At 44.5% G+C, this 26532-nt stretch overlaps 5 protein-coding genes across 5 annotated transcripts; 3 read left to right on the top strand and 2 right to left on the bottom strand.

Moving 5' to 3' along the window:
* The first annotated feature begins 154 nt into the window (after nucleotides 1-154).
* nompC (no mechanoreceptor potential C) lies at nucleotides 155-16395 on the top strand. The gene is made up of 18 exons (XM_089594559.1): nucleotides 155-567; nucleotides 925-1026; nucleotides 2076-2177; nucleotides 2279-2395; nucleotides 4313-4513; nucleotides 4632-5015; nucleotides 5092-5261; nucleotides 5405-5555; nucleotides 5949-5960; nucleotides 6505-7417; nucleotides 7498-7812; nucleotides 9593-9768; nucleotides 10162-10590; nucleotides 10843-11008; nucleotides 11102-11944; nucleotides 12865-13017; nucleotides 15408-15675; nucleotides 15832-16395. Exons 1-18 carry the CDS (start codon nucleotides 181-183, stop codon nucleotides 16289-16291), a joined length of 5349 nt encoding a protein of 1782 aa, XP_089450685.1. The 5' UTR covers nucleotides 155-180; the 3' UTR covers nucleotides 16292-16395.
* A 136-nt stretch (nucleotides 16396-16531) lies between these two features.
* Nucleotides 16532-19755, top strand: LOC149375982 (short transient receptor potential channel 4). The gene is made up of 3 exons (XM_089588632.1): nucleotides 16532-16590; nucleotides 18198-18471; nucleotides 19275-19755. Coding segments are annotated over exons 1-3 (756 nt in total). The 5' UTR covers nucleotides 16532-16589.
* LOC106636345 (transient-receptor-potential-like protein) lies at nucleotides 19617-21852 on the top strand. The gene is made up of 5 exons (XM_014348724.2): nucleotides 19617-19856; nucleotides 20513-20640; nucleotides 20700-20848; nucleotides 20948-21098; nucleotides 21186-21852. Exons 1-5 carry the CDS (start codon nucleotides 19838-19840, stop codon nucleotides 21390-21392), a joined length of 654 nt encoding a protein of 217 aa, XP_014204210.2. The 5' UTR covers nucleotides 19617-19837; the 3' UTR covers nucleotides 21393-21852.
* A 36-nt stretch (nucleotides 21853-21888) lies between these two features.
* LOC106636343 (pancreatic lipase-related protein 2-like) lies at nucleotides 21889-23674 on the bottom strand. Its single transcript, XM_014348722.2, has 4 exons — nucleotides 23572-23674; nucleotides 23007-23500; nucleotides 22288-22642; nucleotides 21889-22191 (listed from the first exon to the last, which is right to left on the bottom strand). Exons 1-4 carry the CDS (start codon nucleotides 23618-23620, stop codon nucleotides 21962-21964), a joined length of 1128 nt encoding a protein of 375 aa, XP_014204208.2. The 5' UTR covers nucleotides 23621-23674; the 3' UTR covers nucleotides 21889-21961.
* A 282-nt stretch (nucleotides 23675-23956) lies between these two features.
* shu (inactive peptidyl-prolyl cis-trans isomerase shutdown) lies at nucleotides 23957-26479 on the bottom strand. The gene is made up of 7 exons (XM_014348644.2): nucleotides 26313-26479; nucleotides 25945-26011; nucleotides 25474-25717; nucleotides 24947-25410; nucleotides 24676-24867; nucleotides 24493-24604; nucleotides 23957-24414 (listed from the first exon to the last, which is right to left on the bottom strand). Exons 2-7 carry the CDS (start codon nucleotides 25995-25997, stop codon nucleotides 24112-24114), a joined length of 1368 nt encoding a protein of 455 aa, XP_014204130.2. The 5' UTR covers nucleotides 25998-26011; nucleotides 26313-26479; the 3' UTR covers nucleotides 23957-24111.
* Between the last annotated feature and the right edge of the window lie 53 nt (nucleotides 26480-26532).

Genomic DNA, 26532 nt, shown 5'->3' with positions numbered 1-26532 from the left:
TATAGCCGTGGACACGCACGAGGATTGTTGCGGCAACGACCACAAATGCGGCACTCGAGCCGTGGTGCCGATTTTCGATGCGCGAGGCAACACTCGGGTATATATGTACACACATGTGTATTCCCGATGCCGAAGTGAGCGAATGCAAAGAGAAGAGCTGGCTCGGCGAGGAGGAGGAGGATGAGCAGCACCGGGGGCTCGGGGCCCAAGAGGCCCGCCCCGAAGGAGGAGCGGAGCAAGCCAGCCTCGAAGGAGGACAGTCCAGCGAGTGCCTCTGCTAGCAACAAGGACGATGGTAACGAAAAATCGGGACAAGCTCTGCAAGTTGGTGGTGGTGGTAGCAATGGGGCCCCGACACCGGGAGGGGCCTCGGACGCCTCCTCGCAGCCGAGCAGCAAGCCCGGCTCGGCTGGGGCACAGGTGCGCGAGGCGGCCCAGAGGCTGTTGGGTATCGGCACGCGGGGCGAGTGGGCAGCCGCCGATCAGGTGCTCAAGGTCCTCGAGAAGGCCGCGCAGAGCCAGCCCGAGGACACTCTCATCGCACCACTCGCCGGCCTCGCGGATCCGGTAAAGTACAGCTCTTCTCCTTATGTTTGGCCCGTACTCAATTATATAAGATGTACGGGTGTCCGGGGGGTCGTTTTTTGCCGCACGGATAAACTGCTCGGGGTTCTCCCTTATCGTTAGGCCTTGCGCGACATTTCACCGTTTCACCAAGGATCGAGTAAAAAAATAAAATAAATTACACCGCGCAATGGGGTTTTTTTTGTTTTCATGATCATGTCTGACCAAACTTGGTCAGTTCTACTTGACGGTCATATGCATGATATGGACACGAGTCACAAAGACTATATGGAAAAAAAAAAAAAAAAAAAAGGCAACTAACAGAGACGATCCGTATATGACTTGATTTTGTTTGCACAGCAAACGGGCATGACGCCGCTGATGTACGCGGTAAAGGACAACCGCACAGCATTCGTCGACCGGATGATCGAGCTCGGAGCGGACGTCGGGGCCCGCAACAACGTGAGTATATTACTTAACATCATTTTGTATCCCCATTGTAAAATAACCCATGAATCCAATGGGTGTATATGTATATCACTGTTTACCCGTTATAGCTTTGATATTCGTGCACGCGGCCAACTAATTATGGGGTGAGGGGGTAGTAAAGCTCGCACGAAAGCTCGCGGAGAGAGGCACAGGGTGTAAAATATGTAAGAAAAAAAAGGGGGAAAAAAAAAACCAAAGCAGCAGGAGGAGGAGGAGGGCCAAGGCCAAGGGGCTCGCCCCTTGTACTTAACTCGTGCGCTCTCACATTTTACTCCCAAGTAAATATATATACATATACATACACATAAATAAGGTGTATATATATATATGTCGAGAGTAAGTGGGTCGCGAGCGCACACTTGGTCAACTCGGGTTGTAAGTGGCCCCCCGTGCGATGATCCGCGGGAGCGATAGCGTCGTCGCCTGACCTCGCGCCCTCCTCTGCCTCTTGTAACGTCAACGTGGATATATATACATGTGTGCTCTTTAATCCTCACCTCCTTTTCCAAGGGACCTTAATTTCCTCCCCCTTTCCTTTTCCTTCAAAGTTGATTTGTGCCGAGAGAAAGAGAGAGAGCCGATGGCCCATATATATATTTTTTTTTCCTCACAACCCGATCGTACCATGTATAAGTATGGAAACAAAAAAGAAAAGGAAGCAACGGATGATTGAGCGAGCAATCTCGAAAATAGGGGGGTGCAGATATCATGGCCGTTACAGCGCAAGCTAATGGGCACACGCTAGGAGGAAGGATCGGTCGGATGGATGGATGGGTATTGCTTTTTTTTTTGCTTCCTCTTCTTTCATTTGTGTCGACGAGGTGCGGCTTTTGCGCCAAGCTGTTGTGCATTAGCCGATTTACCGCCTTTGGTTATGATTAGATTGCTACAATCCATTTTAACCCTATATACATTCCCCCCGGTGATACATACAATGTACATACACCATACAGGGATTGTAAAAGATGGCTTTTTTTTTTTTCGTTTGTTTCCTTTCATGCGCGCGTTTGCCCTTGACACAGGACAATTACAACGTCCTGCACATATCGGCAATGTTCTCGCGAGAGGACGTCGTCAAGCTTCTCTTGTCGAAGCGAGGAATCGACCCTTACGCTCCAGGGGGAGTAAGCAACCTTTTCTTTCTTTTTCTTTCTTTTTTTTTTTTCTTCACGTTCCAATGAATATTTTCATACAAATGTTGTTTTCGTACCACCGACGGCGACAGCCCAGACAACAGACTGCAGTTCACCTCGTAGCATCGCGACAAACGGGAACTGCCACGTCTATTCTTCGAGTTCTTCTGGCTGCGGCGGGGAGGGACATCCGACTCAAAACGGATGGGGTGAGTACTTCATTTTACTTTACTTTTTCTTCATTATTATCTCGTATACTCATACACACACACACATATATACATAGGGAGAAAGAATACGTGTGTATTTGCATTTAACGTGTAACTTGACAATCGTGTGTCAGAGATGAACGAGCGCTGAATACGCGTATGCCTATATATACGGCCACGGTGTAAGTAGAGAGAGAGAGAGAGAGTGGAGCGACGGAATATCATCGCGTGGCATTCGGCCATCCGAAGCGACTCTCCTCGAAAGTTTAAATGGCGCTCGGATGGCCCGTGTATAGGAATTTCTTTTCTTTTCTTTTTTTTTTTTTTTTTTTTTTTTTTTTTTCCTACCCTCCATCTCCGCTGAATACTTGTTCGCCCGCAGGTCGAAGCCGCGAGCTCCGATGCTTTTGCTCCTCGTCCCCCTGAAATTCGACCGAAAATTTACTCGCGAGAGATAGACGGGCAAATACACATATATATACATAGACGAACCCGGGCCTCGCGTGCCTGCAAGCGCGGGGCTGTTCTCCGTATATGTACATAGAAGCGAGGAGGAGCGGCATCGCGGGAGTTTGTTAACTGGCGCTGCGTGACGCCTTGGATTCACGGTTTAACGTGTATACATATAACGTGCACCGGCTGGGCTTATATGCCTTTTCAACCCCCCACCTATCCCCTACTCTAATGCCTAGCAGTAACAATATAATTTTGCGTTTCTATTGTCAATGAACGAAAAATCTTTGTACGGCGATGAATTTCTTTTTTTTCTTTTTTTTTTTTTTTTTCGTGTAAGCGTTTTTCGTCGCGTCTCCGATTCTCTTTTCGTTCGAGTATATAATATTATATACATGAATGCAGTGTACATATCGGCTATACTCGGGCGTTATGTAGACTGCAGAGGCCCTTTTGATCGATGTAACGCGCATCGATCGCTATGACTACAATTTTATTATTTCTTTTGCGTATCGATATACTTGCACACCTACAAAAATAAAATAAGACAATAGACGGGCGATTAATTGAAATTTCTGTTCTCAAACGATGAGAAATGCCACGAATACACGTATTTGCGTTCAAGTATAAGTTTATTTTGCTCTTTAATGCCAATGTCGCCCGACTTTGCCATTAATTGCTTTTACAAATAATCGCAGCGAACCAAGCTATCGAGAGGGGGTTTTTTTTTTCCCTTTAATCTCGGTGCAAAAGGTAGACACAAATGATGATGATCAAACTACTTTTGCAAAATTGCGCAAGAAGCATATATATGGAAAAGAATAAAATAAATGAGAGCTGGGATGTATATATATATATACTCTCAAATGTACACGGACGGAAAACGATTGGCGTGCGATGCGCGATGGGCTATTGGAAAAAGCGGTGGTTCGCCTCCAGACACCGAAATATCACCATTATATGGATCATGCAAGTACACACGTATACAGATATGGATGGGCAATACGATACGTATACGTGAATGGGGGCCACAGGGAGCTTTAGTCCCGCGCTCACCACCGGTGCATCGAGAAGCCACCGCGAGAGCTTTGGTGTAGTTTCCTCCGGTCGAATAAAAATGACGATGCAACTCGCGCGGAGATAAAAAAAAAAAAAAAAAAACAAAAGTGCACAAAGTACCGGGGGGAAGCGTGTACGAGCGACCGATGCACGCTGGAAGGGCCGGTCATGTCGGCGAATCCAAGGAACGAGGCCGACCTAACAAGACACCGGGCATCGTGAGGTACTGGAGGAACGCGGTCAAGAACATCGTGCTCTACCACAAGGAGGTTCGCCCGTCCCCTTTGTTTTGTTTTTTTTTTTACATTTGGCTCGCGATGGGCGCGTACGGGAGGGAGATGATGAAAAAAAAAAAAAAGGGGGTACGATGGCGATCGGTGTAAAGGGTGTTTGGTTGGTGCGCAGAAAGGTAAGATCCCGCTCCTGTTGGCCGTGGAGGCGGGTAACCAGTCGATGTGCCGGGAATTGCTGTCGCAGTCGGCCACAGAACAGTTGAAGACGGTGACGCCGGCGGGCGATTCCGCGCTACACTTGGCCGCCCGCCGGCGCGACGTCGACATGGTCAGGATTCTGGTCGACTACGGAGCCAACGTGGACATGCAAAATGTAAATAATGTTGTACCACCTATTACATAATATTGTGTATTGAAGTTGTATTGTCATTGAAATTGGATTGTTGTGGGGGAAAAAAAAAAAAAAAAAAAAAAAAAAAAAAACGAAATAGGGATCTGGACAGACGGCACTGCACATAGCGAGCGCCGAGGGGGACGAGACCCTGGTAAAGTTTTTCTGGGGCGTTCGGGCCTCGGCCTCGATTACGGACCACCTGGACCGCACGCCGATGCACCTGGCTGCGGAAAACGGTCACGCGTCCATAATCGAGTTGCTCGCCGATAAATTCAAGGCCAGCATTTTCGAGCGGACGAAGGACGGCTCTACGCTGATGCACATAGCGTCGCTCAACGGACACTCGGAATGCGCGACGATGCTCTTTAAAAAGGGCGTCTATCTGCACATGCCCAACAAAAAGGGCGCCAGATCCATACACACCGCGGCCAAGTACGGCCACGTGGGCATCATCAGCACTCTGTTGCAGCGAGGTGAAAAGGTACGGTTTTTTTTTCCCTTTTTTTTCCTTTTTTTTTTCCTTTTTTTTTCCTTTTTTAAAAGGAAATTACCCGCAGGTCGATGCTACAACCAATGACAATTACACGGCGCTGCACATTGCCGTGGAGAGCGCGAAGCCTGCCGTCGTCGAAACTCTATTGGGCTACGGTGCGGAGGTGCACGTACGGGGTGGAAAACTTCGCGAGACACCGCTTCACATAGCTGCCAGGGTTCCGAGCGGCGACAGGTCGGCTTTTTTCACAAACTGTTTTTTACCTCTAATTTCAAAAGTCCGGAAAAGAATACATACATATATATATTTATATTTGCTAGCAAGTTTATTATACATTTTAAGAATCTTGGGTTGCGCGTGTGTTTGTGTACGTACAGGTGTGCGCTCATGCTGCTTAAATCGGGGGCGGGACCGAATTGGGCCACCGATGACGGACAGACCCCCGTCCACGTGGCCGCCAGCCACGGCAACCTTACCACCCTCAAGCTGTTGCTTGACGATGGCGGCGATCCCATGTTCAAATCCAAGGTAAGCGGCCTCTCCTTTCTTTTTGTTATAGGTATACTCTGTATACATTACCAACTTTACATTCCCATCACCCAACAATTTTACATATGTATATGGGGTACGCGAGTATCCCATAACGCTGTATTATACAATTGACAATGTGTCACATGTTTAATTAATCATAGATAATAGAATAGCTGGTATATACTTTTTCTCCACTTCACTCACACGCAAATATGATACGGGTATAGTAAAAATATATGTGTAGTATGCATATACGTTATCAAGTTAGATCAGATTAGACATTATAGGCATATATATATATATATATATATATATATATATATGCAATTAACTGATGATCCATAGATTTTAATGTAGATTTAATGTTTGAAATGTATTTCACACGTCAAGAGCACGACACAGGTACGTTTATATTTAAATAGAGACTGCATGTGTTATGTGTGTGTGTCTACGAATGCGTGTGTAAATGCACATCAGGTGTATATACAAAATTGATTTGAAACCTTTTGGCAATGCACCGTTTTAACCCTTAATTTGTTTTCAACGCCGTCATACATGTACATTATTTATACAAGGATGTAGCAACTGAGGTATGGCAGGTATAAAATTTACCCCTCATTTGCGCTGCTACGAAAATATCGGGCATATTACTATTGATTTTGCTTAATACATAGTATACACTTTATACTACGTGCTTTTTTTTCTCGCTTGTAAAACAACATATTTTTATGCATAATACAATTGTCTTTTTTCTCCACCGTTGCTTTCGTTGTTTTCCTACACAAGACTTGACAAGGAAATCGAAAACTGTTGCCCTCCCGGCGTGTAAATATACATACTAGTTGCATGAGGAAACAATGCACTTTCGAAAGAGAAAAAAAAAAAGAAAAAAGAAAAAAAAAGAAAAAAAAGAAAAAAAAAAACTCCTGGACTCGTGTGTGCACAGAGCGGGGAGACGCCGCTACATTTGGCTTGCCGCGGCTGTCGAGCCGACGTCGTGCGCCACCTCATCGAGTTCGTGAAGGAAAAGCGGGGCGCCGACACGGCCACGAGCTACGTGAACAGCCTGACCTTCGAAGGCGCGAGCGCCCTCCACTACGCCGCCCAAATCGAGCCGAGCGAGGTAGTGCACGAGGGAGACGACCGGGCGGTCGTACGGGCCCTCCTCGAGAGCGGCGCCGACGTCAGCCTCCAGACCAAACAGGCCCAAGAGTCGGCCTTCCACTACTGCGCCCTGGCGGGCAACAACGCCGTCCTCTCCGAGATGATAAGCCACATGACAGTCACTGACGTCCAAAAAGCCGTCAACCGGCAATCGGCCGTAGGGTGGACGCCCCTCCTCATAGCCGCCCAACGCGGCCACATGGACCTCGTGAACAACCTCCTGGCCAACCACGCCCGAGTCGACGTGTTCGACCTCGAGGGCCGCTCTGCCCTGCACTTGGCCAGCGAGCACGGCTACCTCGAGGTCTGCGACGCCCTATTGGCCAGCAAGGCCTTCATCAATTCGAAATCCCGGGTCGGCCGGACGGCCCTCCACCTCGCCGCCATGAACGGCAACGCCCACCTGGTGCGCTTCCTCGTCCAGGACCACGGGGCTGCCATAGACGTGCTGACCCTGAGGAAACAGACGCCCCTGCACTTGGCGGCCGGGCTCGGGCAGCTGCAGGTGTGCCAGATGCTCCTGGAGCTGGGGGCGAGCATCGACGCGACGGACGACCAGGGCCAGAAGCCCATACACGCGGCAGCGATGAACAACTACGCCGAGGTCGCCCAGTTGTTTTTGCAGCGCCACCCGAGCCTCGTCATGGCTTGCACCAAGGACGGCAACACCTGCGCCCACATAGCCGCCATGCAAGGCGAGTATATTTATGGGAACCGCGCAAACATCTGGTGGTGGATCATTTTGCAGGGCAATTGACCAAACTCGTTTGCGTAGGGTCGGTGCGGGTGATCGAGGAGCTGATGAAGTTCGACCGGCAGGGGGTGATATCGGCGCGCAACAAGCTGACCGAGGCGACGCCGTTGCAATTGGCGGCGGAGGGTGGCCACGCGGAGGTGGTTAAGGCGCTGGTGAGGGCCGGGGCGAGCTGCGCGGACGAGAACAGGGCAGGATTCACGGCGGTGCATCTAGCGGCCCAACACGGACACGGACAGGTACTCGAGGTCATGCGCTCGACCCAGAGTCTCCGCATATCCAGCAAGAAGCTCGGGGTCACCGCCCTACACGTCGCAGCCTACTTTGGACAAGCCGGTGAGTTTTTTTCCTTCTTATTTATACACGGGCACAAGGAAAATGTCTCGAAATACAAGTGTACAGTATACCTATATACACACGTACACGATTCCGAGCGTTATACCGCTCTATCAAATTAAAAATATCAATACGTCAAGTATTTTAAATCCATAAGATGATACGTTTGATTTATTTTGGGGGGTTCTTTTTTTCCTTTCAATTTAGAAGCCAAAAAAAATCAATCGCTTGAATCCAGTGAATCTTCATTAGGGGGCTTTTTTAAAAATTGATTTGTATCGGGAGAGAACGAACCAATGTTGAAATAGTTTTGAAATCAAAGAGTCCTAGCTGTTTGATTTTCGTGGGATATGTACATTGGGGATCAAGCGGAGGAAAATTAAATTTCGGTACCCAAGGGTAAAAATACAAATAAAAAAAAAAGGAATGAAAGATATTAATTATTCGTGACGCGCGTAAATCATACACATATCTACGAAAGCTTTATCGCCAACGCCGTTATGTATACGTATAGATATAGTCACGAGGAGGTATACGTTTATCGGCATTTTTTTTTATTACACCCTCGAGCGCAACTTTAGCGCTGAAACGACACTGTAGCCTCACCTTAACGATCTCGCTGATGGTCACAAGAACAATTAAAAAATCATTCAACGACCGGCTTTCTTGTACAATCCTCCACCGATTGTGGAAACTCGTGTAGCTTTCGCACCCGTAAACACGCTCAAAAGGGCACGCCGACCGCTCCTCGCACGGAATTTCCCGAGATTAAAGTTTACCGATAAAAATTCCAATGCCGCGGGAAGGAAAAACGGATGTCCTTTTTTTTCATTATTTTTCGATCGAAGGAACGAATGAATCATCCAGCTGACTTTGAATACGCCTAAACGAATACCATTTCGAATGTTTTATGCATACATATATAAGTACACACAGCGTTTCCGAAAAAAGGAAAAAATAAACTTGCCGACACGTGTACCCTTCATAAATACACACGTACATAATGGTAAGATCGAGCGTGAAACAAAGAGGCGAGCAAAGTAAAAAAATGTGTGTACATTGCACATAAGTAAGCAAGAACTATAGAGATGAGGAGTGCGATTAAGGGACCTTGCGACAAGGTCTCGCGAGCGCGCGCACACACACGTATAAAAATAATATTAATTCGTGCGCGTGTAAAACTACGTCCACGCGGATGTAAGTAGGTATAGTAGTAATAAGCACGTGGCACAATTTGGCATGTTACGCGTGTTCTTGAAATCTCAAAGATCAGCTTCGCTCCTAAAATGTACTCATTACGGTGTATACCTACTTATTATATACATATACCTATCACATATGCGTGTCTGCACTCTGAGAGACCTGCAAGCTCTCGACTCTATATGCATTTATGTACAGGTATGCGCGTGTACCGTCTAAGGTATAATCATTCATGTTTTACGGCAGTGGTAAAACGAAAAATAATAATGAAAAACAAAAAAGAAAATAGCGTAACAGCCTGACCAAAAGAATTTCATTGATGTTGACATTTCTTTTTTTTTTTTTTTTTTTTTTTTTTTTTTTTTTTTTTGCCGCACTTGCTTATCGATTTCGTGCTTTTTCGCCATTTGATACCATAGGTTGTATATCCATTGTACTATGAATTCTAAAATTTTTTGGAAAATACGTTTCAGTAGAATATCAAGCCTATTAATTCACGTCTTGATAAAATTAAAAAAAAAAAAATTAATACCACGTTCCGGAACTATTATTGCTAAAAATACGTATAAAAAACCAACAGACACGGTGAGGGAGTTGCTGACCCACGTCCCGGGCACCGTGAAATCCGAGCCGCCGAGCGGGAGTTCGCTGGTCAGCGAATTGGGCAGCGAGTCCGGCATGACGCCCCTGCACTTGGCTGCGTATTCCGGCAACGAGAACGTCGTGAGATTGTTGCTGAATTCTGCCGGCGTGCAGGTGACGATTATATATATCATTTATTCGTTATTGACTGCTCGATCGCACGAGAGGTAAGACAAGCCCAACACTTGAGAATAAAAAAAAAAAACAACGCATTATTTTCAAAATACTTACAACAAAGTATTTATTATATGATAAACGAGTGTACCGTGAGCACTTCTAAGAAGTTCGTGTCTCTGAAGAACACGTAAAAGTTGTAAAACTTACGAGTATCGAAAAAATAGATGTATTTCATCGAAACGCCGCGGCAGTTTATTTTTTTCCTTCTCCGATTAGACGTTCTCGAAGGAAAATTATCGAGATTGATCGCGAACCCAAAATTGAATAAAGCCCAAAAAAAAGAACAATGTACCGGTGAATTTTTATGAAGGGGGGACAATTGTACGACAGGTCGAGGCCGCGACGACGGAGAACGGGTTCAATCCATTGCATTTGGCCTGTTTCGGTGGTCACATAACGGTCGTCGGCCTGCTGCTGAGTAGATCGGCCGAGTTGTTGCACAGCGCGGACAGAAACGGCAAGACGGGGCTGCACATAGCCTCGACCCACGGCCACTACCAAATGGTCGAGGTGTTACTCGGCCAAGGGGCCGAGATCAACGCTACGGACAAGAACGGCTGGACGCCGCTGCATTGCGCCGCCCGGGCCGGCTACCTAGACGTCGTCCAGCTGCTGGTCCAGAGCGGGGCCTCGCCCAAGAGCGAGACCAACCTCGGCAGCGCCCCCATATGGTTCGCCGCGTCCGAGGGACACAACGACGTACTCAAGTACCTCATGGAGAAGGAACACGACACCTACGCCCTCATGGAGGACAAACGGGTGAGACGCTCATCGCCAAGCCCCAAGCGATCCCCCCCCTCCCTTTTCTCTCTCTCTCTCTCTCTCTCGCTATTTTAGGGAGAGAGAGAGAGATCATCAAATAAATCGCCGAGCAAACGTTCTCCGATCACGCGAGCGTCACCCCCCTCCCCCCCTCACTCATCCCCGGTAAAATCGAAACATACACACACACAACAAGAAAGGGACAATTTTGTACGTTTGTAAAATGTGTGTTGGTTGGGTTTGGCGCAGTTTGTGTACAACATGATGGTGTGCAGCAAGAGCCACAACAACAAGCCGATCGAGGAGTTTGTCCTGGTTTCGCCGGCACCCGTCGACACCGCCGCCAAACTCTCCAACATCTACATGAAGCTCTCGGAGAAGGAGAAGGAACGGGCCAAGGACTTGATAGCCGCAGGTACTTTTTTTATCAAATCACCCCCCCCCCATATATATTATATATCCATCCATGTACTTACATATATATGCGTGTGGTGGTCGCGGTATACAGGCAAACAGTGCGAGGCGATGGCCACGGAGCTGTTGGCCCTGGCCGCGGGGGCGGACTCGGCGGGCCGAATCCTCACGTCGATGGACCGGCGGAACGTCGAGTTTTTGGACGTTCTGATAGAAAACGAACAAAAGGAGGTGATTGCCCACACGGTGGTCCAGCGCTACCTCCAAGAGTTGTGGCGTGGCAGTCTCAACTGGAACGCCTTTCGCACGATACTGCTCTTCATACTGTTCGTCATATGCCCACCCGTGTGGGTGGTGTTCGCCCTGCCCCTCGGCCACAAGTACAACAACGTGCCCATCATAAAGTTCATGTCTTATCTGACCTCGCACATCTACCTCATGGTCTTCCTCGCCCTGGTCGGCATACTGCCCGTCTACACGGTCAACCGGACACCCCTGACGCCCTACTGGTACGAGTGGTGTTTGCTGGTCATGCTCTCGGGTCTGTTGCTCTTCGAGTTGACGAACCCGAGCGACAAGAGCGGCCTCGGCTGGATCAAGCTGGCCGTCCTGCTGTTCGGCATCTTCGGGGTGGCCTTCCACCTGCTGGGCTACTTCGACCTCGTCGGGGTCGAGAACTACGGGACCCTGCTCTACCTGCGCAACCAGCTCTTCGCCCTGAGCTTTCTCCTCGCTTGCGTCCAGATCCTCGACTTTTTGTCCTTTCACCACCTCTTCGGGCCCTGGGCCATCATCATCGGCAACCTCATGAAGGACCTGGCCCGCTTCCTCGCGGTCCTCGCCATCTTCGTCTTTGGCTTCTCCATGCACTTTGTCGCCCTCAACCAGGCCTTCAAGGAGAAGACCTCCACCAAACAGAAGACGCCCTTCTCCGACGGTGAGTCTTCCTCTCCGTCGCCCATACTATATTTTTTTCGTTTTTTCGTTATGTCTTTCCATTTTATTACCATTATACATACTACTTTCAACTGGTACTATTCGTTTTTTCTTTCGATCGTATACGCGTGTTTGCGATTTTTCTTGCTCGTGGGTGGTTGAAAAATAATATGACCTTTTTTTTTTTTTTTTTGTTCTTTGGAACAAATTTTTTTACTTTTTGATTTTCAAGTAGTTTACCATGTTTTTTTTTTTTGTTTTTTGTTTTTTTATATAAGTGCCCAAGGGGAAAAAAAAGAAAATGTGTTTTTAACAAAAGTTTGTGTTTTTTCAAAACCCCCGATTTTTCGCCCTTTGTTTTTTGAACGGAAGGATCCAATAAGAAGAAGCGTACAGGTAAAACAGTATCCATCAGATAGCACCACTGTAGCAATGACAAAATAGGACATGTAACATTTTACAGTACTTTATTGTCATATACATATACGAATGATTTTCAACCACCCGTTACTTACTAGTTTTCTTTAGTCTCCTCTCATTACTAGCCATACGACATAGATGAGCTTTTCAAAATACTTTTCATTTTTTCAATCCAAACTATTAATAGCTTTTTTTTTTTTTTTTTTTTTTTTTTTATTAAAATTAGCATAAAACCTACTTCGAAACGCCTCAGAGTATGTGATATTCAATTGATTCCTCGTAAATATACCCTCCCAAGCTATAAGTTCACGATCAAAAGAGTCAAAAAGTATTATCCTATGCCGGGTGTATAGCGATTAAAATGTATAGTAACAATTTGCAAATCCACGCGTGACCAAACAAAAACGAAGAAGAAGAGGAGGAGGAGGAGGACGGAGGAGGGAAAACGATATCGATAATTGGTCTAATGGTGTGCGTCTATGTGCATGTACTTACATATAGAACTCGTGATGGCGGATAATTTAACCGAGTGGGAAATGATTGATACGAGGGCGCAAGCAGCCCCGGCCCCGCCTCCGCCACCGGCGGTACAGCCGCACCGGCGCTTCGGACGATACAAGAAAAAAAACGAGTGCGACGAGAGCAGCCGAGATTGTAAGTCTTACTCGGTTGGTCGGCTACGCTGGCTTGTCGACCTGCCTGTAATGGTGATGTGTGTCTTTGCTGCGCGCCAAATTACGTACTGCCAAACGTATATATGCAATTCCGCATTTTGTATACAACTCGCGTGATGCAGTGTGTGTGTGTGTGTGTATTACACGTTATTGTTCTTTTTTTTCCTTCCCCCCCCCCCACTGGAATTGCAAGAACAAACAAAAAATGTTTTACTGTGCTGCGCCGGGTTGATGACTGATTATATAGCGCTTTCAAGCTCGTCGATGTTGTGTGTCCTGTCTCGCCTGAACATGTGTGTTAAGTTTCAATAACAATTATGCATCTTGCCCTATTGTATTACTTATTATTTTGAATCATTTTCATTATTATTACTGTGCCGTCTGCCACACCAATACGATAGTTTGATGATAGTCGGATCGAATCAGCTTAAAACTGCCTCCTCGATTCCCGTGAGGAAATCATTTTTGTGACCATTTTTCTGAAATGGTAAAAAAATGGCACTTTTTTTTGAAGAAGGTTCCGTACACCGCAGCTTGACGTTAAACAATTATTTATGTTTGCCACTTTTCTAATCAACAAATTTTTCCGACTCAAAGGTCAAAGTCGCGTTCGGCAAAAGGCCAATTCGATCCGATTGTGTGCGCACGTATGCGTACAGCACCCCGAAAGTTTGTGTTTCTTCATTAAAAAACAATCCACACACGACCGACACCAATAAATGTCTCTTTGTTTTTTGTTTTTCAACCCCGTATTTACAAAAACAAAACCAGGATTTTCAATGGCAGCTCCACAGTTGATTCAAGAAGAATTTGCGCCAACAAAGTTTTGAAAGCCGCACGTTTTTATACACACCATTAAAAACATACTATAAACAGGTACCTTTTGATAGCACGATCGTGTGTGGCACACTGACTGAGCACGCGTGGCCGGTGTGGATCGCAATGTATTTCTAACATGACTCATGGTGGGTGTCAACTATTATCATCATCTCCACTGCATGTTGTGACTACACACGCGCACACACGTACCAGACAATGCCGTCGGAACTTCGGAAGAGGCGCTGACATATGTAATACACATAACAAAGACAGTCACCGGCAAAGAGTCCAGCTGCGAGGAAGATAGGGCCCAAAAAGGAAACATATATATATACGTGCGACGAGAAAAATAATGAAATATATACATTTATGGCAATTAACAACACACGAATATCGAATGCTAGCTCGTTAGCTGCACAACGGCAATATTGTAGGATTGACTATAATAAACTGTGTCTGTTCTGTCATCACGCATAAAATACATCGCTGTCGGCTGAGTTTTACACACACTATAATTACTGTCGTCACATACGTTATACATGTTTGTTGTCCTGTGAATATTTTATACTATAGATCAGACAATCAGAATGATAGAAAAAAAAAAAAAAAAACCAAGTGCACACCTGTATATGTATAATAAGTATGGGCCAGAGCCGATGGGTCTGTTCTTTTCGAGCGTGTACCGACTAAAAAAACACTCTACGGAAATGGTACCGTGTGCGTTCGCAAAAGAGGCCCCGAGCCATTTGGCCCGCGTATTATATATATTTGTCTATTACATATAGTTGACACAAAAAACAATCGGACTTGAATCACATATATAATATAGATTCCATCGTATACATATTATCCTGAATTTACATTGGAATCGCTCGAATCGAATGCAGCGCCAATGATAATACAGCCACCACAAAAAATGTCCTATAAAATCCACTCTTCACATTTTATAATTATATAGAACCAAAATACATCACGTGTATACACCTCCATCACGCATATCATCAAAGATTATATTAATTTACATCACACGTTGAAAACACATGTACATCGACACGTTAGTCAAAATACCGATTATTTATGTATACAACACTCACACGAATCGTATTAGCCCGAAGCATGAGCATGGCATATTACAAACGATGAAACAAAAAATGTACATGTCGCTCGGTATGTATTGTACGCAGCGAACATTGAAAATGATCAGTGCATCATCAAATACGCATATAGAATAGCCATAAATGTCGGTTGAACGCATATTACATATAGAATAGAATCGCCGATAACGATTTCGCCACAGCCGCAGCTTTGATCAATTATATACGATTGATCGGGTGAATGACGCAGTCGCCGCCTGATGCCCGTGCCTGTTGCCTGCATATACATATATATAAATTATTCGCACCCAAAGCATCAATGCTCGTAAAACACCACACAAAATGCCTGAGAATTAATGGAGAGAAAAAAAAAAAGAGAGAGAGGAAAGGAGATGCAAGTAAGGGACTTTTAGAAATACCGAGACAAAAAGAGAGAGATGTGCCTGGCACGTTCCAGTGAAAATGAGTCCGATGCTCGCGTTCGAGTACCTCTTCTTCGCCGTGTTTGGCCAAACGACGCACAGCGAGCTCAGGGTCGAGACCAACCAGCCCGAGTGGACCGCGGCCCTATTCAAGCTTGCCTTCGGCGTCTACATGCTCGTCGCCGTCATCGTCCTCATCAACCTCCTCATCGCCATGATGAGCGACACGTACCAGAGGATACAGGCCCAATCGGACATCGAGTGGAAGTACGGCTTGAGCAAACTCATACGCAACATGCACAGGTACGTATTGTAAAAAAAAAAACCACCACGTACCCTTTGATTGTGCCATTTTTTTCACCACAATTATATCAATGATGAAACAAAAATTACGAATGAGAGCATTGGTACAGGCAAAAGTAGGTTTTTTGGTCCAAATGGCACTTTTTTTGATTGCAGAACAACGACGGCCCCGTCGCCGCTGAACCTCTTCACGACGTGGATCGTGTACTTCATAAAGCAGTGCCAGCAGAAGACGGTGACGAAGAAGCGCAAGCGGCCCTCCCTGGTGCACATGATGGGGCTGCAGCGTCACGTGGCCGCGAGCCGCATGTCGCCGCGCTCGAAAATGGGGGCCAAGTGGCTGTCGAAGGTGAAGAAGGGCCAGGTCCGGCCGAACAAGGCCGACAGCGTCGCCCTGTCGGTCGTGCACCTCAGCCCGCTGGGTAGCCAGCTCTCCTTCAACAGCGCCACCAAAATCGAGAACGTCGTCGATTGGGACGCCATAAGGAAAAAGTACCTCGCCCTCACCGGGGGCGGCGAACCCGACAAGGAGCCCGACAAGGACGACAAGGACCCCAACGACGACCAGGACCAGCTACAACAGCAGACCCCCAACAACGACGACAACCACAATTAGACACCTTACATCGCTACAACATTATTTTTTACGCAGACCGGATGACCAATGTATACGTGTACTACACAATCATACCCATATACAGAAGATTCGCGCATACGTGTACAACCACACACTTTCATCGGACAATTATGTATTTATAACATACCATAATTAGAGCTGCTCGTACATAGAAAATACATAAGAGCATACCGATCGTCGTCGATGGCTTGCAGGATCCCCTCTGTGAGTGAGTCGCGCTCCGTGTATAGTTCTTTCTTCCTCTACCAGCGAACAGTAAATTTTTTTTGCGTTAGACAGTAAGTAAAACTAATACGTAATCTACCATATACATTACTTTTTATTATAATATATATTCATATATCACACGCCAATCAGCGAATGAGAGATGTGTGTATCGTTACTGTTGCTGCTGTTTGCCAGCGTCAATGAGAATGCGCCCGCAATTTTCTTTTTACTGTGCCTATTATTACGCCTAACAACATAATATACATGAAAAATAAGACTGTTATAGACATATATATAGCGCATGTGCTCGTCCTTATTACATTGTGTGCCACGCATATATTTATGTAAATGTACGTTTATTTGATACGAAGCGTGTGCGCATACCTACATACTTACGTCATCCAATCATCCGCAGCTAGTGTGCACACTATACAACTGTACCCCTCATTATGGCTCTGTCGCGCTTATCACGAAGGACATTTCGGTTATCCGATTCCACACAACGTTGTTTTCGAGTATCGATTGAAACGGCTCAAGATATTCGCTCCTATTTTTTTCTTCAAAAATCGGTATCAGTGCACACCTTTGATTTCCCTTTCGTTTCGTATGGTTGAAATTTACAAACAAACAAACAATATTGATTATAGAAATCATGCACATTGGGCAAAAATACACGTGCACGGAATCGCGCGCGTAAGCAATAAACGAGATATCCCAAACGACTGGCAATCACGCGTACCTATACATATACACCCGTAAACATCGCATACGTCTCGAATCGATCGCGGATAAAATAATACCATGCATTAGACGTTGTGTGTGCACTTTTGGCGCCGAGCAACGTCACGCGAGTTCGCCAAGCGTTAAATTATAAACGCGCGTCCATACGAGTGCACGGCAATATAATAGCGTGACGATTCGACAAACCACACCGCAAGTACACGCGGTTCATGATCCATTGGTAGAAATGGCACGACACACCAAACAATCATCAACATCGTTGCAATGTCATATCATCGCAGAAAAGGAGAATAAAAATATATTATCCATAAAGGCTATAGATATAGATCGTGATTTTCATTGAATGAGCTGGGATGTGCATTTGTCTCCACCGCATCAACGAGCATGAAGTTTTTCTCATCTCAATATATTGTATTGTATAATAATAATAATATAAAGGTACCGCTGCGAGTACCCTCCACACGCACAAAACCACGACCCTTTTTCTTACAATATCCATACTTATGCCGCTCGAGGGGACATTATTATGTTTGTCTTTTGCTCTCGCCCACGTGATTTTTAGGCACGGAATGTTCATGAAAAACCGTGGACGTAGTGAAAAATAATAGCTTAGTTTTTGGGAATGAAACAAGTTACCTTTACTTCTTGCGTGTATTTATATACATGTTTTTATGAGCGAGAACCGATTTTTGAAGCATGTCTATCACGAGAATGACGAGGCCTGCGCAGGCACAAGAAGGGCAACATATACAAACCGAGTCCCGCACTGTTAATATATCTGCCACCGCTGCCGCTGCTGCCTGCATCATCGACGATTATTATATCTTATGAACGAATAACAACGTGATTTGTGCAAAAAATTAAAAAATAGAAAAAAAAAAAAAAAAAAAAAAAAAAAAAATGGCACCTGGTAATCGAAGGCTGAATGACGTTGCAGTGGTAGTATGGCCCCACCAAACGATCGAGCTGCTCTTCTTCGCGATATTCGGCCAAACGACCCACGATAGCTTCAGAATAGTCTCGCGGGACAGACAGGAGACCTGGTCGACGGCCCTATTCAAAATGGCCTTTGGTGTGTACATGCTCGTGTCGGTCGTCGTCCTCATCAACCTCCTGATTGCCATGATGAGCGACACGTACCAAAGGATACAGGCCCAATCGGACATCGAGTGGAAGTACGGATTGAGCAAACTCATACGCAACATGCACAGGTTCGTGCATTTTGCCAAACCCACCCTCCATTACCATTTATTGTTATACATGTATAGAGTTTATAAAAATTTACCTACTACATATTATTACCTATACATGACATTAACTTATGTGTTGGACAGTTCAATGTATACATTTTTGTTTTGTTTTGTTTCATTGTTGTTACATAAATATATAGTTGTCGTTGTTGTTTGTATTATATAAGTGTATTGAAAGTAAGTTTGATTTTCGTTTTTATTTACTTGATTACGTAGCCGCTTTTACATAGTTATGAATGATTATAATACCAAATTTACAAAAAAACAAAAAAAAATAGATTGTAAAAAAAAATTTTTTTTTTTTTCTAATCAAAGTAAAGTAGTGTAGACACGTAAACCATGTAATGTAATGTAGATAGATGTATACGTAGAGGGCATGCAAGCACTGAGAAACTTACTGTAGAAACTCACCGAGAAGTAAATAGAAAAAAAAAAAAAAAGTTTGTCACTCAAGTACCGTGTGTATAATGCAATTGGACGATTTTTGTGCACGTAAAATCTCACGAACGAGTTAGAAAAAAATAACGTGTGAGCTGACGAAACCAGATACCGAAACGTAGAAAAAAAGAAAGTTACCAATATAAGCTTTTGTACATGCACGTATCCATATTGTTAGACGTAATTGCAATGTGACGTAGAGAAGAGCACAAGGTATAACTTGGAACTGATGAATAACTGGAAAAAAAAAAAAAAAAAAAAAAAAAAGTATAAAAGCTGATTACCAATGCTGTGTTCCCGTACGCCCATCTACACACCGACAACAGAACGACGACGGCCCCGTCACCCCTGAACCTGGTGACCTCGTGGCTGGTGTACCTGTTCCGGCTGTGCAGCCGGCGGGGCCACATAAAGGAGCGGCCCTCCCTGGCCAACATGATGGGCCTGCGTCGGAGCGGACGGCTCTCGGCGCGCTCCAAGATGGGGGCCAAGTGGCTGTCCAAGGTGAGGAAGACGCCCTCGCAGGTGGGACACAAGGACAGCCTGACCTTGTCGGCGATGCGACTGGGCGGCTCCCTGGGTAGCCAGGTGTCGTTCGGCGGGGCGACGCGCGTCGAGACGGTCGTCGACTGGGACTTGGTGCGCCGTAAGTACCGGGAGCTCAGGGGCGAGCTGGCCGACCTGGCCTCCGGCAAATCGGCCAAGGACGAGGCTGCCAAGGACGACGCCGAGTCGGATATCACTCCCGAGGACAGCAGCTCCAGTCCCGTGGGCAGCCAAGCCACCCTCATCGCCACGTCGACCTAAACTCCCTCTCACCGCGTCGCCCCTACACCCCCCCACAATCTCGTTCATTCATCCATCCACATCCGTGATTTGGCTCAACGTTATGGACTTTCAGCGATGCGGTTAGTTGCGTAACTTGTAACGCCACATAGCTGTCTCGTGTTATTGTTGTTGCAGTACATCCATGTGTAGTCGGCAAAATAACATTAGTAACTGTTTTGTCTATAGAAGTGCACCCCGTAGGTGTAGAAATTGTTGTATGTAGTAGTTTTTTTGTGACTTGCGGATCTATATACATATCCCCGTGCGTGTAGATGATATATATATATATATCGAAACCCACTGACCTTGTACGAGGCACATACATCCAACGAGGTGATTGATAACTTTGTGCAACTAGCAGGTAGAAGAGTACATCGTTTCACCGAATGATTGTAGTTACTTTTTCGCATTGGAGCGGAAAATTGCACTTTATCCCACATACTGGTGTAAACACACATGTTGTTGTAAACACATAAAAATTCGTAAAGATTTTTTATTTTTTTGTTTGTGTAGATCAAATTGTAACATTGTACAGTATTATTCATAGTGTAGATACATAGATTCATCGTTAACCAGCTGTATGTGTTTGTAATAAATCCACCGCCACAGCCGTAGAAAAGGTTGTAATAGCTGTGATGTCTGCGTATATTATATGATGCAGTAGACCACGTTGTGCCTTGAAATTGAAACAATCTGTAATCGACACTGTGCACAAAATATCGTTCTTTTTTTTCAGTGAACGTGAATATCATCACCATTACGGAAAACCTATTTTTCGCGATATTCGGACAGAAGGACACCGACGATTTCACGATTGCTCTTCACAGCGGCACCCAACCGAGCTGGACATTATTCCTCTTCAAGGTAAACCCATAGGAAGAAGAAAAGGTTTTTTTTCCAACAACGTACTCTCTGCGTTTCAGTTTTCCTTCTCGATCTACATGATGGTCACCGTCATCGTACTGATAAACCTCCTGATCGCCATGATGAGCGACACCTACCAGAACATCGTGTCCCAGTCGGACATCGAGTGGAAGTACGGCTTGAGCAAACTCATCCGCAACATGCAAAAGTCCGCTTAATCCTTTTTTTTTTTCAACGATTTCAAAGTTCACATTACCCATCTCTGTACAAAACGAGTTTTTTCTTCTTTTTTTTTTTTCTGCCACAGAACAACGATGGCACCGTCTCCCCTGAATCTCATAACGTCATGGCTGGTTTATTTGCACAAATCTTTCGAGGAGAGGCGCGAAAACAGAAAGCGCATGAGCGTCATGAACAGCTTCATAGGCCGGAGGCTGCCGAAGAGCCCGTTTTCACCGGTACTTACATACTGTTACAGGCAAACACTATAGCTGTATACAATAAACGGTACAAGAGCTAAAACTGGAAATGTCTTTTTTTTCCAGAACAACAACATCAAATCGGCCCAAGACAGCCTTGGGTTGTCTTTGCTGCAGCCGAGTCCGCTGGGCAGCCAGTTGTCGTTCCGCAATATCTCCAACATCAACAACGTCGTCGACTGGGAAATCACGAGGCGCAAGTACAGAATTCGATTCGGCGGCGAGGTTGAAAAGCTCAAGGGTGCATCGACCATTCTCGACGAAGCGCCGTAAAGCGGGTCAGCTCGCTGATCTGGTTTTCGTTCCTTTTCCTCAATCCCCGCGTAATTTTTCCGATGCCGATGGATCATCCGATACGCGGACAAACAAGAGACGACAAACTTTGTTTTCCACATCTGTGTGCTGCATGTGTGTACGTTGGTGCTGTGTACAAAAAGCTTGGAACGATGTTACAAAGTGTAAAATATGTTGCAATAACACAAGTGACGTTGATGGAGTTCTGAAAGGGCGATTTTATATAGTGCAGGACTCGCAAAATCGAGATAAAGTTTGCTAGAACTTGTGACTCGATGATATTTTCAATTTTCTATTGTCAAATTTATAATGCTATAATTGTAACTTAAAAAAAATACAAGATTTAGCCACAACACGTGAGCTGTACATACACCTTGTAAGTACTTAATCTATATGCTAATCGATTTTGTCAATACCAAATACATGTATCATTTGAAAAAAAAAAAAAAAAAAAAAAAAAAGTTTACTCTATCTAAAGGTGATTATACGTATACAATACAAACTCCGCTGTATATCCCATGTATACTTGGATGAATATATGAATAATATCAGAGTTCGGCGCGTCCAAAGGGCGGTTCGGCGTTGGTTTCGAGGAAAAAAACGCCCCTCGACTCTTTGTCCACGTGCTCGCCCATGTAGTGCACGGCACGCCCGTCGCTTCTGTCGCACCAGTTGGCCTTGAACTCTTTCCAGCCGTAGCACTCGACGGCAGGGAAGCCCACGGGGTTCGCTATGGATTCGCTCATGAATTGGTGCGACCTCCCGTGGCTGCAGTACTCTGAGCAACGACCATACACCAAACAAGTTGATGATGCGTCAACTCGACGGTGATATTATATTGGATGGGGAAAAAAAAAAATAAATATATAGTTACGCGTCGAGAGGACAGGGCACCCGGGCTGTCGGAAGCTGCCTCCGTTGGGGTAAAAATCTGCATGCCCGATCGGCCTGACGAAGCCAGCGGTGCCGGCGCATGTGTGGATCACGTCGACGTAAATCGCGTCGCTCGGGTCCAGCCGGTCTTTGGGCTCGCGCAGCAGAGGCACCTCGAAGTCCGGCCGCGCTGGGTCCAGTCCCGTGATACGGCCGAGTTTCCCCGACAGCGCACGCCCTGCGGAGCCAGCCACGTGTGCCCCGAGACTGTGACCGAGAATGTGGATACTCTCGAGGCTCGCGCCACCCTCTGACGCGAGCACTAGCTCCACGAAGCGGGCCACGTAGTCACCCACCTATATATATTTATTATATGTATACCCAATTGCCATATTGGATTTTACTTTGCAATGATCAACGACCATTCGTTTCAACGCGGTCGCTATATAATATGTACAAAGTCATGTTTAAGAAAAAGGGACATATCGAAAACGCTTCAACTAATATTACTTTTCGTCAGTCATTACTGAAATTTGCATCGAATAATCGCCCTGTAGACTACGTACCTATATGCGATCGACTCCTGCTTGAGAACCATCGCAACTTATACTCATCAGTTCTCTTGCTTCATTGTATGACAAAGAGAAAAAAAAACTATGTTTTTTTGCGGAGGGGGTGTAAGGGGGGGAGCAAAAACAAAAAAATATAAAAATCACTCACCAGTTTAGTGAGCCTGGCAGCAACCAAGTACTCCTTGAAAGAGCCGGAGGACCAATCGACGAGGATGACGTTGTAGTCGGCGGCGTCGAGGTAGTTCCTGCGCATGTCGTGCATCCAGGAGCTGCTGCCCGAATCAGTCCAGCCGTGAATAAGGATTTTCGTCGGCATCGTTGCGTCAAAGTACGAACGGTTCAGGCCACTGGGCTCGCTGACACTCGGTACGGCCGGTTCGCTCGGATTTTGCCGGGTGTACAGGTAAAAGCCGACGTCCCACTCCGGTATGGACAAGGTACTCGGATCCAGTAGGGCGTCGAGGCCGGCCATCGACGCCGAGTTCACGAAACTCTCCAGGAGGATCTCCTCCATCAGAAGATCCGACGGCCCGTCATAACCTACTGGCACCGTCTGCTGGTGGCCGATGCTCGTCGCCGCTCTTTTCACGACCGACTCAACGCTACTGGCAGTACTGGCGTCCTTGATGCCCACAGTGGTAACTGTTAAAAATCAGCCTCTGTATTTGAATACTGAGGTGTGTGTGCGTTTAAGATGAGGACTGTTGAATTACTTGCAAAAAGGAGGAGTGGAAGGCTAGAAAAGCTCGAAACCATGTCCATACGATTCTCGTCGGCGTCTTACTGATATAACATCGAACTGACCGATTTCATTTATTCGGCTGAGTTTTTTTATACATCCAATTTACTCGACTAAAGCCAATTGCTGTGCTCGTTACGCATCATATGTTACGTCATCTGGTTATTTCACGAAAATTTTATTGAAATGTGGTTCGGATGCTCAAAGATGTACTAATATCAATATTACTACTGCGTGTGGGCATCGTTACATAATGTTGGGCTCACAATATTTTTAAGAATTCAAGTAGTTTTCAAGTTTTTTATTGAAGAAATAAAAAATTTGTACAAAATAGACAATACTTATGAGATTAAGGAACATGAAATTCAATGGAATTCTCTGTACAACATTACAAATCTTTACACAGCTACTTATGATATCTTATTGACAATACTGTAAATCTTTTCATTGGTTGGTTGAAAAATTTAAGTAACAGTAATAAAATATATTGTTATGGTTAATTATTCATACATCATTATAACCTTTCTCGGGAATAAATACTTTTTTTGGTAAGGTACAGAGTTTCATCATTGTATCTATTCAATTTGGTTATTGTTAAGTCGCGCAAAGCGGCTACTCGACGAATACAATCCTGTTCTTGGCTAGATAGACCATGTGGAATTTGTTGCTTCATAAGATTTTCATCATTAATGAAAGAATCGCACATTTCAATAGCAACTTGCTCAAACTCATCGGTTTCACTGCTTGGTTTGAGTTTTAAAGAATTTTGAGCAAAACGTTTTGAGTAATCCAAGTACTTTTGCCTGTTTTCTTCCACCTAAGTGAACAAATTGAATGAAAATTGTTTGAAAAATTCATAAATATTAATGAATTCGACTTTCAGTTCATAACGTACCACTCTAATTTCTCTGAGTACGTCTGCAGATGATGGGCATAAGTTGTGAGCTTTCTGCAATGCTTTCATCGCTTCGTCATAATCTCCCAACTGCGACAGAGCTTTCCCATACCTAAAAATTGCATTAGAAAATCATTCCATTAACAATACTAAATTAAATTACTGTAAAGATTTCATACTCACTGGAAATATGCTTTTCCATCATTTTTAACAGGTAGTTTCTGAAACATGGCACAAGCAAGTTTTGGCTTTGAAACCTTATTGTAGCAGACTGTTAAATTTGTTAATGCTCTGGTTAACAATCTGTTCATTTCTCGCTCTTCCTCGTCATTTTCTAGACGTGCTGACTCCAAGTAGTTTACAGCTCTCATGTACCTGTAAAGTTATTTAAGAAATTGATTTTTCATCAACTACAATTATTTACTCATTAAAAGAAAAGGAAAAAATATCTTACTCTCTTATAGCTTGTTTTGTTTTCTGGCGCTTAAAAGTATCTGCAGCAGTAGTCATCAAATCTCTTATGATTTTTTCAACAACGGGAAATCTTTTTTTTTCCTCATTGCTCAATTCATCGTACATATCAGCTTGACCATTGTCCAAGAAATCAATGAGGTCAATTTTAAACAAGACTTCGGCATTAGGTGGTACTCGAGGCAAGCATCCTAATTCACCATAAGCTAAGCTAGGCTGAATAATGAAAAGGGCTTTTTCAAATTTTTTCATTGAGCATATGGCGATTTCAAGGCCTCGTAAAACTTGACCTCGTCCCAAACGAAGAATTGCTTTTTTGTCTCGCATGTAGAACGTTGAATCAAAGGGTTCATCCTGATGTTCAAAATAGCCAACATATTCGACTGTAACTTGAGCATCTTTGGGAATAGTTTCACCATGACCTTCTGTTTTGATCAATTTCAAAATCTGTAAGTTCAAAAAAAAATGTGATAAAACAATTAGGACGTTTTATTTTTTCAAAGTACAAACCTCTCCATTGCCATAAATGCTTTTCATCTTGGGCTTTAGAGTATCAAATGCTATTCCAACAAATGGAATATGTTCATTTTCATTGACCTCTTTTTCATCAGAGTCATCTTGCAGGCTCAAAAATTTTAAAATTTCTTCATTGCTCAGTTGAGTAGTCTTTTTGAAGTCAAAGTCATCCTCTTCGTCAATAAGATCTGCAAAGTCACCTGTATCCAAGGTAAAACCATCACTATTCAGGATTTGACTGAAATAAAAATAAGTAATCAAAAAATTAGAAGAATTTTGCAAATCTTATCTTAAGAAAACTTGAAAAGTTTCAAATAGGTCTAAAAACAATTTAAAATGAATAGATAGGCAGTAGTGTTTGAATAATAGATGAACGACAAATCCTTTAGACAGGGTACGTCGTATAATCCATACACCATATGCCTTTTTATGAGAGATTGTTTTATTACTGTCTTTTGTACTCACTCAATAGTGAAACCTTCTCCCGCCTTGATAACATTGGATGTTTTGTTTGACATTGCTGATTCGTAACCTAAAAAAACATTGAGAACGATTACTTAGATGGAAAGTTTTATGCAACAACGAAAAATTGAATCAAAAGTTGATAATAGCGAAGTATACATAATTACGTCTACCTTATAGACGAAAACGTGACAAAATCGATTGTAAATTTTATATTTTTAAAAACACCGACTGTTTACAATGCAAAAATTGTTTTTCTTTTTTACATACATTATAGTGTGATACATTCATTCTTCCTAGTGTGGCACTTAACACACTTGCCAGCTATGCGTGAACAGTCAAATTTATATTTCTAATTAGTTAATACTTACAAATAAGTCAGCTAAAACCTGAAGAGATGTTATTTGTAGTAAAACAAATTGCTAATGCTAATTGCGACGTGTCGAGACGTGTTCCTTCTTGTGAAAATTATGAATGACTCATAAAGCTATAAAATTTCACACCAATCGTCAAATTACACGAGCTTTCGAAAGAGACATACACACAAAACACACTTCTTTACCTACCGAGCGCCAAGAGATTGCCGGCAAA

This window comes from Copidosoma floridanum, unplaced genomic scaffold (genome assembly GCF_036245765.1).
Source record: "Copidosoma floridanum isolate Cflo_tuat_1 unplaced genomic scaffold, Cflo_Japanese_pri ptg000001l, whole genome shotgun sequence".
In the NCBI taxonomy this organism is placed as follows: domain Eukaryota; kingdom Metazoa; phylum Arthropoda; class Insecta; order Hymenoptera; family Encyrtidae; genus Copidosoma; species Copidosoma floridanum.
The sequence above is the reverse complement of the archived record's forward strand: the minus strand, read 5'-3'. Positions and strand labels throughout refer to the sequence as shown.